The sequence below is a fragment of the Panthera uncia genome, assembly GCF_023721935.1.
Source record: "Panthera uncia isolate 11264 chromosome C1 unlocalized genomic scaffold, Puncia_PCG_1.0 HiC_scaffold_4, whole genome shotgun sequence".
Lineage (NCBI taxonomy): Eukaryota > Metazoa > Chordata > Mammalia > Carnivora > Felidae > Panthera > Panthera uncia.
In genome coordinates, this window is record NW_026057585.1 from 57959734 (window position 1) to 57975514 (window position 15781).

Here is a 15781-nt window from a genome sequence, read left to right on the forward strand (position 1 = left end):
TTGAAGACACCTCCAGGGCAATTGCCGCCTTTAACACCATGATCCCAGCATCACCCAGCTCTTAACTGGGACCATGTTCTGGCTTTCAGGGAATTTATAACAACCACATTATCTGCAGAGACAAATGAAGCAAATACAGTGCTGTCCTTGCTTTTCCCTCATGGAAAAGGAATTTTAATGTGCTGCAGTAAATTGCTTGTCCAGCATATTCAAGACATTAGTGCCTGACTATGGAAGAAATTGTTGTCTATACTCAGCCAAGAGGCATCTTGCATCAGGCCAGGCTGCCTCTGACCAAGGCTTCTTCTTCAGGCTGCTCCTGCTCCAGTCTTCCACATCTCAGTAAACGACACCTACATCCTAGCATCGCTCAAGCCAAAAACCTAGGAGTTATTCTTGTTGCCTCCTTCTTCCTCACCCCCACAGACAATCTGTCACCAAATCCTGTTGATTATACCTCTAAAATATAACTCAATTTCATCTACTTCTCTCATCAACTCATGTCCAAACAACTAACATTTCCCATCTGGACCCCTGGGCTCCCCCACTTTGGCAATACTCCCCCCCCCCAAAACACACACACACACACACACCATAATCCATTAACTGTCCAATACCCAAAGTGATCTTTTAGAAAAATATGCTAGGTCATATCACTTTTCTCCTTAAAATCCAAAAATGGCTTTCCATTGCCCTCATAATACCATTAAAAACACTTCCTGATACTTCCAAAGCCCCTATAATGGCCTCAGCCACCTCTTGGCTTCATCTCAACAGACAGCTTTCAATTCCTGCCTGCCTCAGGGCTCTCACCTCCTACCATCCTGGAATGTTTCCCCTGCACTGCCCATCTCCTTCCCTGACCTTTGTTTGGCTGGTTCCTATTCATTCTTCAAATGTCAGCTTAAATGTCACTTCCTCAGAGAGGTCTTCCATGATTTCCCAATCTATATTAGCTCCCTGTGGAGGTCAGGGCTCTTGCCTTGCAAATAACAAAAACTTAACTCTAAATGATTTAATTAAATAAACAGTTTTTCTTGGATAAATTAACATTTGACCCATGGAGCTGAGAAGTCTAGAAATGATCTTGCTTCAGACACAGTAGATCCAACATTCAAATGATGTCATCAGAACTGTGTTTGACTCCATCTTTTCATTCAATCTTATATTTAAAGAATATTTATTGAGTATCTAGTAGATACCAGGCACAGTTCTAGGTGTTAGGATGTATCAGTTAAGAAAATTACCTTCATGGAGCTGTTATGCTAACAAAAAAAGATGCACAAAGAATAGTAAAGATAGTAAACGAGGAGAGTATACTGAATATTAGAAAATGTAGAACAAGATAAAGTAGATTGGTAGTGCAGAGAGAGGGAACGGGGCTTGCAATTTTAAATAGGGTAGTCATAGTAGACTTCTATGATAAGGCGACATTCGAGCAAAGATTTGGAGGTGAGGAAGCAAGTCCTGTAAGTATCTGAGCTGGTAAGCTTTCCAGGCTGAGGGAATGGCCAGTGAAAATGCCCCACACAAGAGTGTGTCTGCCATCCTCAGGACCACCACCAGCAAAGGAGCAAAAGTGACCAAAAAAAGGAATAGGTGAGGGAAGAGAACAGGAGGTCATAGGTAGCAGGAGTCCCATCCGAGAGAGCCTCATGAGCCATTGGAAGGTTTTTGAGTAGAAGAGTTAAAAATTTGACTTCTGAATGAATCACTCTGTGTTGAGTGAAGATTTCAGGGGAAGGCAAGAGTAGAAGCAGGGGTACCAGTTAGGCCCCTATCACAGTCTTCCAAAGGAGAGTAACGGGGACTTTGGACCATAGTGAAAGCAGTGAAATGGTGAGAAGGGGCTGGACACTGGACACATTTGACAGATTGGATGTGGGGTGTGCCAGAAACCCAGGATAAAGGCTTCATTTTCCAGCCTCTCTGAAGGTAGGGGGAGTCACCAAATTCTAAGTTTTGGCTCGTGGGACATAAGCAGAAGGAGGTGGGCAACTTCTCAAAGGGAAGAGGCATGCCCTCCACTTTGCCTCTTACCTCTGCCTTGCTGGCTGACTTTCAGCTGTAACACGGGTAGCTGTCTTGTATGTTGCCATCTTGGATCCCTCCAGGGGAGCCACAGAGTGACCCAGGGAGGAGCTGTCACAGCAGCCCTGATCTGCCAATGCCTGGCGATGAGAAAGGAAGACATCTCCATGTATATGAGCCCTTCTACTTTAAATCTCTGCACAAGAGGGAAAATGCCTATCATATGTAAGACAATGGCCATGTGAGCTTCATCTCACATATGCCAACAGGACTTTATATTGAATGTGAAAGTCTAGGGTCAACCCAAGGGAAATGTTTTGATGGCAGAAATTTTAGAAGTTTTAGAAGTTACTAAAAGGAAGCTTTACTTCCCATAATGAACTATTTCATTCACAAAATATTTTTTTAATTGAATTATAGTTGACATACAATGATATATATTAATTTTAGGTTCACAACATAGTGGTTTGACAATTCTATACATTCACAAAATACTTTTAACTACATTATTTCCTTTAATTCTTGAAGCAACACTGTGAGCAGAGTGTTATTCTCCACTCTATTGTGATCACCCGGTGGATAGGGACTGTATTTTAATCATCTTTATAACCACATCCCCTGTATCTTCAGTCCAGGGTCTAGCATCCAAATGTGTTTAGTAGATACCTGATTAATAAATGGGTTTGCAAATGCTTGGATGCGTGAAAAATATGGTTCCCCCATTTTCAAGATATTCAAAAAAATACCAAGATGGTAAGTGACTTGCTCCGGGTCACACAGTTTGTAAGAGATCAAGTCGGAAAGCTAGGCTCTCTGAGTTGACACTTTGCTTTGGATTTTACCCAAAGAAGAGAGCAGGCAGGAGAAACATGGGGAAAGGGGGAGCAAGAGCTGAGGGAAGATAAAGGAAGAGAGAAGACGGGGAATAAGCAGGGACCTTACCCGTTGACTGGGTCATATTGCCTGAAGGGAAGAAAACAAATGCAGTAGGGATTTCCTCACTTGGAGTCCTGGGGTAGAGCATGACGACATGGTAAAGGCACATCAAAAGCCGGCCTCTCTCGGGAGGGAAGCACGCCTTCTGAGGCCCGCTTGGCGCTCTCAGCTGTCTGAACTCCAGAGCTGCTCTGAGTCACTTTCCCGCTGGCAGATTCCCGACACAGATACTCTCTCTGGGTAATGGATCCTTCTGTAAGAAAGATCATTTAAGAAAACCAGACCAGTAAAGCACAAGCTGCTTGTGTTTGCCGGGAACAGAAACAAGTGTGTCTTTTCCTTTAAATCGTTCTCGTGTGACTTTAAACCTTCCTGCTTGCACAACCTGAAAGGGAATTATGAGACCCAGATTTTTTTTTTTTTTAATCATTCTGCAGCTTTAAAGTTTGGCTGCCTTATTCATTTAGTGGGGAGAATGTGGGCAGGGTTGCATGATATAAAGTAAGCAACAAGGCCATGATATTCATCTCAGGCCACAACTGACAGCACGGAGCCATGATGACCAGAAATCACAGAGCTCTCCTCCCTGGGCAGGTGGCAAAGGCCGGTAGCTGGTGGTCTTAGCCACACCTTGCAGGCAGGCTAGTGCCCATTTGAAGGAGGAGCTATTTTGAGCACAGACCTATAGCAGGCGTTAGGGTCAAAACCAACCCAGTGGGTATGGAGCGCAGCAATAACCTAGACGGACTGTAGCCCGAGGCAGCCATGTTTGTTAAGTACCTACCACGCACCAGACCCTGGGCTGGGCTGTTCCATTTCCATTATCTTTAGGTCATTTTGTTTCATATCATTTCATCCTTCCAACAGCCCTCTGAGGTAGGGATGCTGACCCACCATTACAGATGGTGAAACTGGGTCTCAGGAACAAGTACCTTTCAAATGCATCCTGCTAATAAATGCAAAGCCAGAATTCCCTCCTGTTCACTTTGCACTCCACCGTTCGTTGTCTACCCCAGCAAGCATCACCTTTGCCATTCTGAGGATCCACCTAAACTCCTATGGGAGCAGACGAAGGAGAAATAAAGATGAAATCTCTGCAGCCTGGGAAGCATAGTGTGGGTGTGTGCCTGTCTGGACTCCCCTGGGAAGCAGTTCAGTGACTCTGTGCTGCCTTCCCAAGACCCCGCAGCCAGAATGGGAAGATGTAGACCACAGGGGAAAGGGAGGAAGGCAGCCCCTGCTCTGCGGCTAATGAGGTGTAACCACTGCACCCCAGGCACCGAGCCCTCCAAGGTCTCTGGAACCTCACGGCAGGTCCACTAAAGCTGCAAATCCGAGTGGCCATAGTATATTTTCAAAGGCTTAGCCAGCTCAGTAAGAAGAATGCCCTAGAATCTTCACTAATTCCGTGAGGTCTGTTTCCAAGACATGGGGCTTAGAGTCCAAGAATCTTACTGAATATCATCTGGGCTGCTTAACAGAGGAAAATCACAGCAAGTTCAAGGTGTCGGTGACTGTGATGGAAATGGGCTCCAGTGAGCATGAAATTAAATCAAATAAAAGCGTGGAAAACCTTGAAAAACCCCTTCCTGTCTTAAATGAAAACCACAGAAAATGTATGTGAATAATTCCTTGATGTCCAGTTTTTTTCTATCCAAGTAAATCCTTTCAAAGGGTTGGAAGAGTTAGGGATAGCATGTGGCCGTGCAAATACACCCTCACATGTAAATAATTAACACAATATCTCTACTTTCAAAATTATTTTTACTACCACATTTACCTAAACCATTTTTTTTAAAAGAAGTCCTTGGTTTTCTTATGAATGTGATGGAATATAATCCATGGCATTGAAACAAACATACATAAAACACATTATGGATAATCACACATGTTAAATCTTGAGTCAGTATGAACAAAAAGATGGTAATATGATATTTTTTTGATGCTGAATCGTAGTGGGTCTATTTCATGATACTTTGCAGGTTTCTGAGGTGGATGATGGAATTTCTTTTTAAAGATTTTATTTTTAAGTAATCTCTACCCCCAATACAGAGATTGAACTCACAACCCCAAGATCAAGAGTCACACGTTCCACTGACTGAGCCAGACAAGCGCCCTGGATGATGAAATTTTAATCCCATGAACTCTCCTATGCCAAGGAGGGTAAGGATACATAGAAATCTGTTCTGTTTCATCCAACAAACATTTGCTGAACACATATCAACCATACACGTATCAGGAACTGTATCAAGTATTAGAAAGAATCAAGGTTGAACAAGTCAAATCACTGTTCACCACCCTGGGATTCACAATCGGGGGTGGGGGTGGAATAAAATTGCAGGCATCAATTTTAAGTGATACATTTTCTCAAATCTCTGGAATCAGGATGCAATTACAATCCACAATATGTCAAAATATAATTGACACCACTTATTCTTTCTCAATGGCGCATAAAATAAGGGAATAGCTACTATCCATGATAATGAAGTTTAGATTCGATGAAATATGATAATTATTGCACAAGACAGAACATAGTGCTGAAACAAAGAGGTCCAAAATTTCCTTTCAAGCCGAAATGTACCATCCCGTCCATGGAAGAGTAGCTGTGGTTGAAGAACTTATGTCCAAGTGGGTAATTAAGGGTAAATAAGATAGACGTACTTATAAATTGTTTTGTTCATAATAACAAAACAATAAAAATGCACTGCTATTTTATGTAACTTTAATTAATAATAATGGGTATTACATAATTCATTTCTATTTACTTCACTTCCTTGAAATTTTTCAGGATCCCCTCTCCTTTGGTCACAATAAAATGGCTGTAAATTTGTTTTATGTACCTGCTGATAATATGCACATTGAGAGCAGTGTTAGTTTCCAGAATTTGGTCTTTCACCCAAATATTCAATTTTGTCTTGAGTGCATGGCTCACAGTTATTACTCAGTCCATGGGCCACTGATTTCCTAGAGATGAAGAATACTATTAATGCTTTTTTTAAATAGCATTTTATTTTATTTTTTAAGTAGGCTCCATGCCCAATGTGGGGCTCAAACTCACGACCCTGATCAAGAGTTGCACACTCTACTGTCTGAACCAGCCAGTCACCCCTAGAACCACGTGAATGCTTATGGGACAAACAACAAACACAACGTTGGGGTACCATTTTTTCAATATTTTCAGTCTAGTGTATCCGACAGGTATCTCTCAACGAACAAATCTTGCCACTTGCTTTCTTCTGCTCATGTCCTCTATACACCCCATGCTTTGGCCACAGCAGCTTGCTGCAACTCCCTCACCCTGTCTTCTTGTACCATCCATGCCTCCTTGTCTTCTCTTCTGCATTTTGTTTTCTTTTGCCTGGAGTGCACTTTCACTCTCTCTACACTTGGAAAGCTCTTGCTCAACTTTCAAAGCCCAGGTCTAACAACAGGGTCTTATCTTGGGCTTCCTGAGGAAAAAAGCCCTGAGATCAGGGCTTCAGACACTCATGTATTTGGGAAGTAGTCCCAAGGATTATGAAGAAGGACTGGAAAGAGCGTAATAGTAAAGGAGGGAAAGTCATGGCAAGGGTAAGTTATTGCTCTGTTCCACTCTGTGGCCAACTGGGGCTCCATCCCACAGGGATTTGCTCCCCATTGGTGATCTGTTGTCTCCTTGTCTCATGGGGTGTTAATACCCTTGCTTTCCTAGACTGTGCATGTGTGCACTTTCTGGTGCAGAGAGTGAGAGACGCACGGTGCTCTCAGGTTATATCTGTATGACACTGGTTGCCATGGCTAATATCTATCTTCAATCTCACTGGTTGCTACAATGACTTCTTGATTTGCTCGGAATGAAAAGTAACGTCCTTACAATGACACCTAAAGCTCTATAGCATGTGGTCCTGTTACCTGTCTGGCCTCCTCTCCTCCTACTCTCCCTTCGTTCATTTTCTCCACCCGGCTGGCCTCCACCAGGCACATTCCTGCCCAGAATCTTTGTGCTGGCCATTGCTTCCACCTGAACACTTTCTCCTGACATCAGTTTGGCACCTCCCTCAGCTTGGCAAGACTCTGCTCAAATGCTACCTTCCCAACAGCTCTACACTGAAAGTCCTATTTAAAACCTGCGCCACTCCACCACTCTGAGCACTTGGGATCCATATCCTGCTCTACTTTTTTTTTCTTGTTCCATAGCACTCAATCATCTCTAACAAATATATAATTAATTTATTATGTCTATTGTGTATTTTCTTTCCCCCTCTGCTAATATATAAGTTCTATCAGGGTAGGAACTTAGGCTTTTTTATTTATTGGAGTATCCCAAGCATGCAGAATAGTGTCTGGCACATAGTAGGTGTTCAATAAACATTTACTGAATTGAACGAAATATCTTGAAGTTTTGACATAACAAGATGCTTCATAATATAGAGGACATGTCGTTCATCCAAACATTGATAGGGCACCTACTATGTGATAGGTGTGGATAGCATGGACATGATCCCTGTCCTCAAGGAGGTCCCAGGCTAGTGTGGACACAGGCAGGCCCACAGACAATTACTGGCCAGAGTTATGGGCACTCTGACACAAGCATACACTTGTGGCTATAGGGTCACAGAGGAGGGGGTTTATGTGGATGGTCAGGAAGATATAAGAAAGGACACAACACTGAAGCTGGCTTTTCATATAGAAAGGGAGCTACCTAGGGGCGCCTGGGTGACTCAGTCAGATAAGTGTCCAACTTCGGCTCAGGTCATGATCTCATGGCTGGTAAGTTCAAGCTGCTGTGCTGACAGCTCAGAGCCTGGAGCCTGCTTCAGATTCTGTGTGCGTGTCTTTCTCTGCCCCTAACCCACTTGCGCTCTGTTTGTGTGTGTGTGTGTGTGTGTGTGTGTGTGTGTGTGTGAATAATAAATAAACCTTAAAGATTCTCTTATGATTTGTTTCCCTCTCTTAAAAAAAGAACGAAAGTGAGCTACCTAGACAATAAGGACATTGGACTGGATTTTATGTACACACACTCAATCATGTGTGAGCTATAGAACTGAGAGGTTTACACTTCATCTTAAACAGCCCTTCAGAATAAACACAGAATGAACTTTTCCTTTCAACTTGGTTATTTGCCTTCTTCCTAGCCTCAATTCCCTCCAAAAGTATAGGCAGTGCACAAAATAAATAGGCAGGCAATAGAACTTCATACATCTTCATATATCTCTTTCACTAATGAGAAAGGACTTTGGGAATCTATTTAAGTTTATAATTTTTCCTATCTCTGTTGGGATGTATACTTTTTGTCAGGATCATAATGCAACTGTTATATATATATGTGTGTGTGCATATATATATATGTATATTTATTTATATTGTTCTCATTTAAAATATCCATTGATTACATGTTTATAAAGTAAGTTTTCTGTATTCAATTAAAAGAAAAATCTCTGACTTTGTTCTTTGTAGTTGGTTTGCTCATTCAACAAAAAATTGTTAAGTGATTATTATGTGCCAGGCATTGTGCTACGTGTGAGGGATGCAAAGAGGAACAGAAACATGGGGCACCTGGGTGGCTCAGCTGGTTGAGCATCTGATTCATGATTTCAGCTCAGGTCATGATTCCAGGGTCATGGGATTGAGCCCTGCATCAGGCTCCCTACTGAGCTCGGAGCCTGCTCAGGATTCTCTCTCTCTCTTTCTCTCTCTGCCCTTCTCCCACTTGCATGTGCACACGCTCTCTCTTTAAAAAAGAAAAAAAGAAACATGTTCCCTGCCCTTAAGAAGACTTTAGTCTAGTGCCATACTCAGACCTGTGAAAAATAAGAACACTGAAATGTTACATGTAGTGCAAAAGAAAGATTTAGGGCAACAGTCACAAGCTGCAGGTCAGATGCAGCCCACATAAGTGTTTGTTTGGCTTAATAGTGTTTTGTTTTGTTTTTTAATTTGAATTGTTTTTCACAAATTAATCTTGATTTCTGGCTTGTCTTAAAAGAAAAATCAGAAGATCTGGTAACTCTGTTGCCAAAATGGCAACAGTTGACTAAAGCTGAGTCAGAACCAGCTCTTTCAGAGGGAAAGGGGGGGGGTGAGAGAGCGGCAGAGCGCCCCAGAATGTGGATGGGCTGGGAGTGGGGGAAGGGTTGCCGATTCCAGGCAGAGGGAATATTTTGTTTATGGCCCGTCCTTAACTAAGCAGCCAACCATACACAACCCCATGCAAACTTCCACAATTCCAACCCCGTTTTGTCTACAACAATGTTCCTACATGTCCATGAAATGAATAAGAATGTGATGAAAGAATTTTACCTCTGGAGGAGATTATTTCATAGGTCGTTTTATAAATGAAGAAGCAACAGTCTAGAGAGGTTGAGTAATTTGCCCGATGTAGGGCTGACATGAGCCTGTAGCTGTTAACAGATTGTACTAAGGGCCTGAGGAAACAGAGGGGACTTGAAACACAGAGCAGTATAGTGGGCATCTGTTGTTTTACTTACCCAGCCTCCATTCTTCCTCTCTCTGGAAACAGTACCCTTATTTTGCTTGGGGAGCCACCGCTCCTCCTTATTCCACGTGATGCTAGTGGAATTGAGTCCACCTGGCTTCTTGGATGGCACGTGACCCAAGCCTGGCCAGCTATACCCATCCTCCCGGAGCTGTTAAGAAAGAGGCATAATCCTTTCAGTGGGGGTTGCTGAGAAGAAAAAATGCAATTCTAAATGGTGCTATTAGAACCTAACCTAAGATAGCACGATGTCAGGAAAAAACGATAAGCTACCGTTCCTTGGGTAAATTGCTCAACTATTCTGAACCTCAGTTACTGCATCTGTAAGTGGAAATAATAATTCCTTACCTCAAAGAGCTATAAGGAAATAATGTATGTAAAATGGCTGGCACACAGTAGGAGCTCATTAATATTGGCATCTTTTCTTTCCCTTCCAAATAATGTCAGATGGATGTAACATTACTGTAATTAAAATGTAAGAAGTGCATTGGCAGACGTTCCTTACAACATATTGAGAACAGCTTTTTCAGTAGCTACCTTATGTGATTTCAGGGAACTGGGGAGGGAAAATAAAATAAAATGCAGCTTGTTTTCCTGGAACAATTCAAGCCATATCCACTGCCTGCCAAGTGTAGCCCATAAGTAAGTCTACGTCTGCATTCATCTATTATCTCACCTCTGTATAGATAAAGTGGTTTTCCTATCTCATCACTGGCCATTTTATTTTTCAAATGGGAACTCTTTTGAATCCCTGGCAGTCACTTAGCTGACAGCTCGGATCATAACATAACAATAACATTAGTGAGCAGTTGTGTGACTGCTTTTAAAAAGCACTTTACAAATCTGAGCTAATTAGCATGAATGCTAACATGCTAGCTTTTTACGGATTAATATTGCAATTATACTTTGCTTTTTCAATAAAAATGCAGTGATCTTTTTTCACCAGAAATGGGGAGAAACGAAACCATAAACTGCCTCTCCAATGGATTCAAACACAATGTAGTTAAAATGTGAGACACTTTATTGACTGAACGTTCCTCTAACAACATTTGTGAGGATTTGCAGATATGGCACCTCTTACTAATTCTGTTTTAGGACCAACGAAGGAAATAGAGTGTATTAATGGGGGACAGAAAAAGAATTTGTTAACCCAAGATAAGTTTCCAACCTTCAAAATATACTTTCTACTCACTTCTAGACTTAAGCACCTCAAAGAGATCAGAAAAAGTATCTGGTTATAATTTACTCTTAAACCAAATGAGAAGATACCAGTTCACATAGTATTCCAAAAGACCCTATTCTTTTTGTTGTGAATTAGAATATAATAGAGTGAGGTAGAGAGGGATAAAGACTTGGATTGAAATCTCACCTCTAGTACTCAGCTGTATAACTGTAACTCTATGAATTTTGTTTTCCTTGCCTCTAAAATGAGGTGGGGGCGGGGGGTAAGGGGTGATAATATTTACTTTGCAGATTTCCTGGGAAGCCCAAAAGTGATTCTATCCTACACAATATCTGGGATATGGGAGGTGATCATACTAGCCATGACCCATCCTCTCTGTTTGTAAGTCATCCTCTTCCCTTTCTACTCTAAAGTTATTCTGACATTCATTCGATTTCAGTTTATGGAAAGCAGAGCATCATAATGAACTAAAATGTTCTTCTCATGTTTGTGTTAGCTATTACAAATAACTAAATTTACAGGGATTGGAATAATTACAAAAGTTCATTTTGATGCGAAAAATCTAAACATAGGATAATTCAAAAACTTTCTTTTAATATACTATGAAATTGTAGAGATATGGCAGTTAAATTTTGTTATTTTGTCCTCTGTTCTTTGTACCAACTTAGCAAAAAGTGATAGGAGGAGGTATGACAGTGGAGAGGATGCCTGGGTCAGTTAGAAGGCTGTCTTGAGCACACTTAAATTGTTTCATTCATTCATTCATTCATCACTTCAATATTTATTGAGCATCTATGACGTGTCAGACACCATGCTGAATGTTGGTGGTATAGGGACTAGTATGTAGACTAGCAGATATAGCCTTTGTCCTTAAAGAATTCATAGTTCAGAGCTAGAAGGAGACAAGTGAATAAACAGTTATAGTAATGTGAGTTGATAAATGCTAAGGTACATGAATACTTTAAAAAAATTTTTTTTAATTTATTTTGAGAGAGAGAGAGCATGAGCAGGGGGAGGGGCAGAGGGAGAGAGACAGAGTTCAAGCAGGCCGCACGCTCAGCGTGGAGCCTGATGCAGAGCTGTAACCCACCAACCATGGTGAGATCATGACCTGAGCCAAAATCAAGAGTCAGCACTTAACCCACTGGGCCACCCGGGTGCCCCTAAGGTAGATGAATACTTAAGGCCAATATCTAATTTCTTGAGAAGTCAAAATTTCTTTGAGAGAAATGGTGTTTATCTTTCACAGTTCCTAACATGATTTGTAGAGGGTGAGCACTCAGTAAAGGGTCAAAAGACCCAGATTCTGGTCCTAGCTCTGTCTTTGACTAGCTATATATCCTTTGATAGTCATTTCAATCTTTTTTTTTTTTTAATTTTTTAATGTTTATTCATTTTTGAGAGAGAGAGAGAGAGACAGAGACAGAGCCTGAGTGGGGGAGGGGCAGAGAGAGAGAGGGAGACGCAGAATCCGAATCAGGCTCCAGGCTCTGAGCTGTCAGCACAGAGCCCAACGCAGGGCTCGAACTCACGAACCGTGAGATCATGACCTGAGCTGAAGTCGGACACTTAACCGACTGAACCACCCAGGCGCCCCAGTCATTTCAATTTTCTGAGCCTGTTCCTTCATCTGTAAAATGTGACTGATGATACCAGTCCTTACTGGGTTATTGTAAAGATCAATGGTTATGAATGTGAATTTTTAATTAATTGTAAAGATCTCTATAAAATCAGTTACATTCTTAAATATTTTTTGAATTTTAAAATAGAAACTGTTCACTACTTCATATAATCGCTGAATGATCCTTTTCCTTAAAGAAAAAAGAAAAGGAAAGGAAAGGAAAAAAAGAAAACCAGCAGCAGGTAAGGGTCTTTCATTGTTGTCACCTTTCATTGTTCAAAGCAGGTCTGGTTTGAACTTTTCAGCACTCCAGATACTTACCATTATTCCCATTTTACCAATGAGACAAGTGAGGAGCCAAGAATTTGTCCGAGGGCACAATCTCTTCAAAGAAAGCCTAAACTGCTTCCAAAGGACTTTACACACTGGGTCCAACGAACCAAGGTGCACATTACTGTGGTCCTTTTTTTCTCTGGAGGCCCCGCCTCCACTGCACGGAAGGGGCTGGACGAGGCTTCAACTCCGCCCCGTGACGCCTGAGACCCCACCCCAATCCTTCCACCTCTCGCGGGATCTCTCGGGAGGACGGATGGGTTTAGGTCCCATCATGGCGGCTGAAGAGGCGGATGTGGATGTTGAAGGGGACGTGGTGCCATCCACGGCACAGCCAGGGTGAGGCGTGGAGACCGAGTGTCGCTGGGATGGGGAGGAGCGCGGGTGCGAGGAGAGTAACCTGGAAAGGCTGCGGGTCCGTCAAGGAACAGGGAAGCGGAAGACCATCCGCTGGGCCAGGGTCTCCTGGTGGCCAGGGAGGCGCCGCGCCCATCCCGCCTGTAAGATACACCTGAGCTCCGCGGGCGGGGACCTGAGGCCAGTGTCGGACGGCTGTTTAACCTTTTACCGGGATGTTGCGAGGGCTCCGACTTTGCCTAGCACATTGCACTCTCTGCAACAATTAGATTCCTTCTTCCTTTAGCTCCACCGCAGAATCTCGCCAGAATCCGCCCACTTGCCCCCTCCGGACAATAACTAAAACAAGGGCGAACTCTGGGTGGGACCTGAGCTCTAGAATCCTTAATTCTGTCGCTTGTAAGCCGTGTGACCTTGGGCGTGTCGTTTCATCCCTACTGACCATAGGTTTCACTTGGGGTTAGTTGTGAAAAACTTCCTGAAAGGCAGCTTGACTTGAAGGGATAGGACTTTAGGACAGCTCTGGGTTCTCCTGCATCGGCCGGACTTGCCAGTTGCTAGCAGTGTGACTGACCTTGTGTAAACTGACAGTCATGGTGTGTGCCTCATGTGGTTGTTCTGAACATCAGATGAAGTAATCATGGGATGTGCTGTAGCATACAGTACAAGCTATGTAAATGTTTTATTCTTCACTGTCTCCTTACCCCCGTGGAAGGTACTATGTGGACCTAGTGAGGGGTCACTAATACTTGCAGATTCTTGGAGAACAGGCCAATGTGGTTTTAAGCAACAATCTCCAGCTTGAGAGATCTAGCCTTTTGGCTGCTTGCTTTCCAAGTAAGAAATTGATACGTACTATTTTTTTTTTTCAACGTTTTTTATTTATTTTTGGGACAGAGAGAGACAGAGCATGAACGGGGGAGGGGCAGAGAGAGAGGGAGACACAGAATCGGAAACAGGCTCCAGGCTCCAAGCCATCAGCCCAGAGCCTGACGCGGGGCTCGAAATCACGGACCGCGAGATCGTGACCTGGCTGAAGTCGGACGCTTAACCGACTGCGCCACCCAGGCGCCCCGATACGTACTATTTTTAAAATGTGCTTCCCCAGTCACCTTTTAGAAGTGGAAGAGGCATAGACAGGTCGGGAATCAGGTCAGGAATAGGAAGACCTCAGTTCTAAACTCAGCCAGTTATGTTGCTTATAAATGCCAACAGCCTCCTTAGAAGTCTGTTAGGTTGAGTGAACCATGTGGATTTGCTAGTCTTAGACCATTTCTTGACTTAAAAAATGGCAATTTCATATGGTCCAAAGTAATATTAGGGCCTCTGTAAATTTTGGAGAACAGTACCAACCTTGCCAGTGAGGGATTAAGATAGTGCGTCTAAAATTCTACTGAACACTAAAGCAGTATAAAAATGTGAGGAGTAATTAAATTCATATAGTCATTCTTTTCCAAACTATTAGGCAAAACTGTACAGATGAGTAAGGAGCCTTTAATAACAATCATTGTTCGTATTTGTGTAGATCAAGTTAATTTTGACCAAGTGCTCTTGCATGGATGACTTAATTTACTTGTCCCAATAAGTCCATGTGATGAGCAAGGGATACTTATCTGCAGTCCATAGAGAAGTGAGTTGGCCTCGGAAACTCAAAATATCTGAGAGCATTGGCTCTACCCCTTTACCATAGGTTCTTTATTTTTCTGATTGTGTTTAATTTTTCTGCCTTTTTCCTTTCTCTTGCTAATGTGCTTGAGCCTTGGGTCTGCTAGTGACATCTATGATCATCTTAGATTCATGCAAGCAGGACTACAAAAGTTACTGGTTCCTGATGGTCAGAGCCATTGCCTTACCCAACTCCAAGGAGCATCATTAACATTATATTCTGCTGAGTGGTGTTCCCTGATGTTGGAGCTCCAGGCGTATGGAATGTAGTGTGAATGGTGCCCCTTGAAGTATGTAGTTACAGCTAATGACAACGTCTGTGGAACCGTTGAGGTTTAATTGAAAACACACTTCTTTTTTTTTTTTTTTTTAATTTTTTTTTTCAATGTTTTTTATTTATTTTTGGGACAGAGAGAGACAAAGCATGAACGGGGGAGGGGCAGAGAGAGAGGGAGACACAGAATCGGAAACAGGCTCCAGGCTCCGAGCCATCAGCCCAGAGCCCGACGCGGGGCTCGAACTCACGGACCGCGAGATCGTGACCTGGCTGAAGTCGGACGCTTAACCGACTGCGCCACCCAGGCGCCCCTGAAAACACACTTCTAAGTACTTGCTAAACTCTAGCTACCAAAGTTAGAAGGTGGCATTGAAACTTTGGTTTCCCTTTTACTTCTACCTTTCGTTTTCATCTTCCTTTTCTTCTTCTTCTGCTTGTCCTTAAAGTGTTCCATGGGGTTTTGTCATCAGACAAAACTAACAAAAACTAACACTAGCCACGCAGCCCCTGGTTATGCCATCTCTCAAGATTTAAAATTGCTCTCTGGTAGATTGGAACGTGTAAAATATTGCCAATGTTCAACCATTTTTTACCATAAAAAAAAAAAATGACAGTTATTTCAAGTTACACCTTAAAACATGCTGATGTTTCCCAAATCCGTCACCAACTCACATCTCTCCTGAGCTTGAGATCCATTTATCTAGTTCTCTGAATCTGTTTTTGGATGTTTCATAAGCACCTCAATCTCAGCTTACAAACTTTTCCCAGCACACCTGCCATCTGCCTCTCCAAGTTCCCTAGTTCAATAAATGGCACCATCCACTCAGTAATTCAAGGCACAGACCTAGACTTTATCCCTTTTCCTTACCTCTCTTCTTTCACTCCTTCTGTCCTGTTGGTTGC

General features: G+C 42.6%; 1 protein-coding gene across 3 annotated transcripts in view; it reads left to right on the top strand.

Annotated features, from left to right (window-relative positions):
- The first annotated feature begins 12811 nt into the window (after positions 1–12811).
- MYSM1 (Myb like, SWIRM and MPN domains 1) overlaps positions 12812–15781 on the top strand; it is a 39132-nt gene continuing 36162 nt past the window's right edge. For all 3 annotated transcript variants that reach the window (XM_049617077.1, XM_049617078.1, XM_049617080.1), the window contains exon 1: positions 12812–12918. In XM_049617077.1, coding sequence (XP_049473034.1) covers positions 12836–12918 — 83 coding nt within the window. In that variant the 5' untranslated portion in view covers positions 12812–12835. The remainder of the gene's footprint in view (positions 12919–15781) is intronic.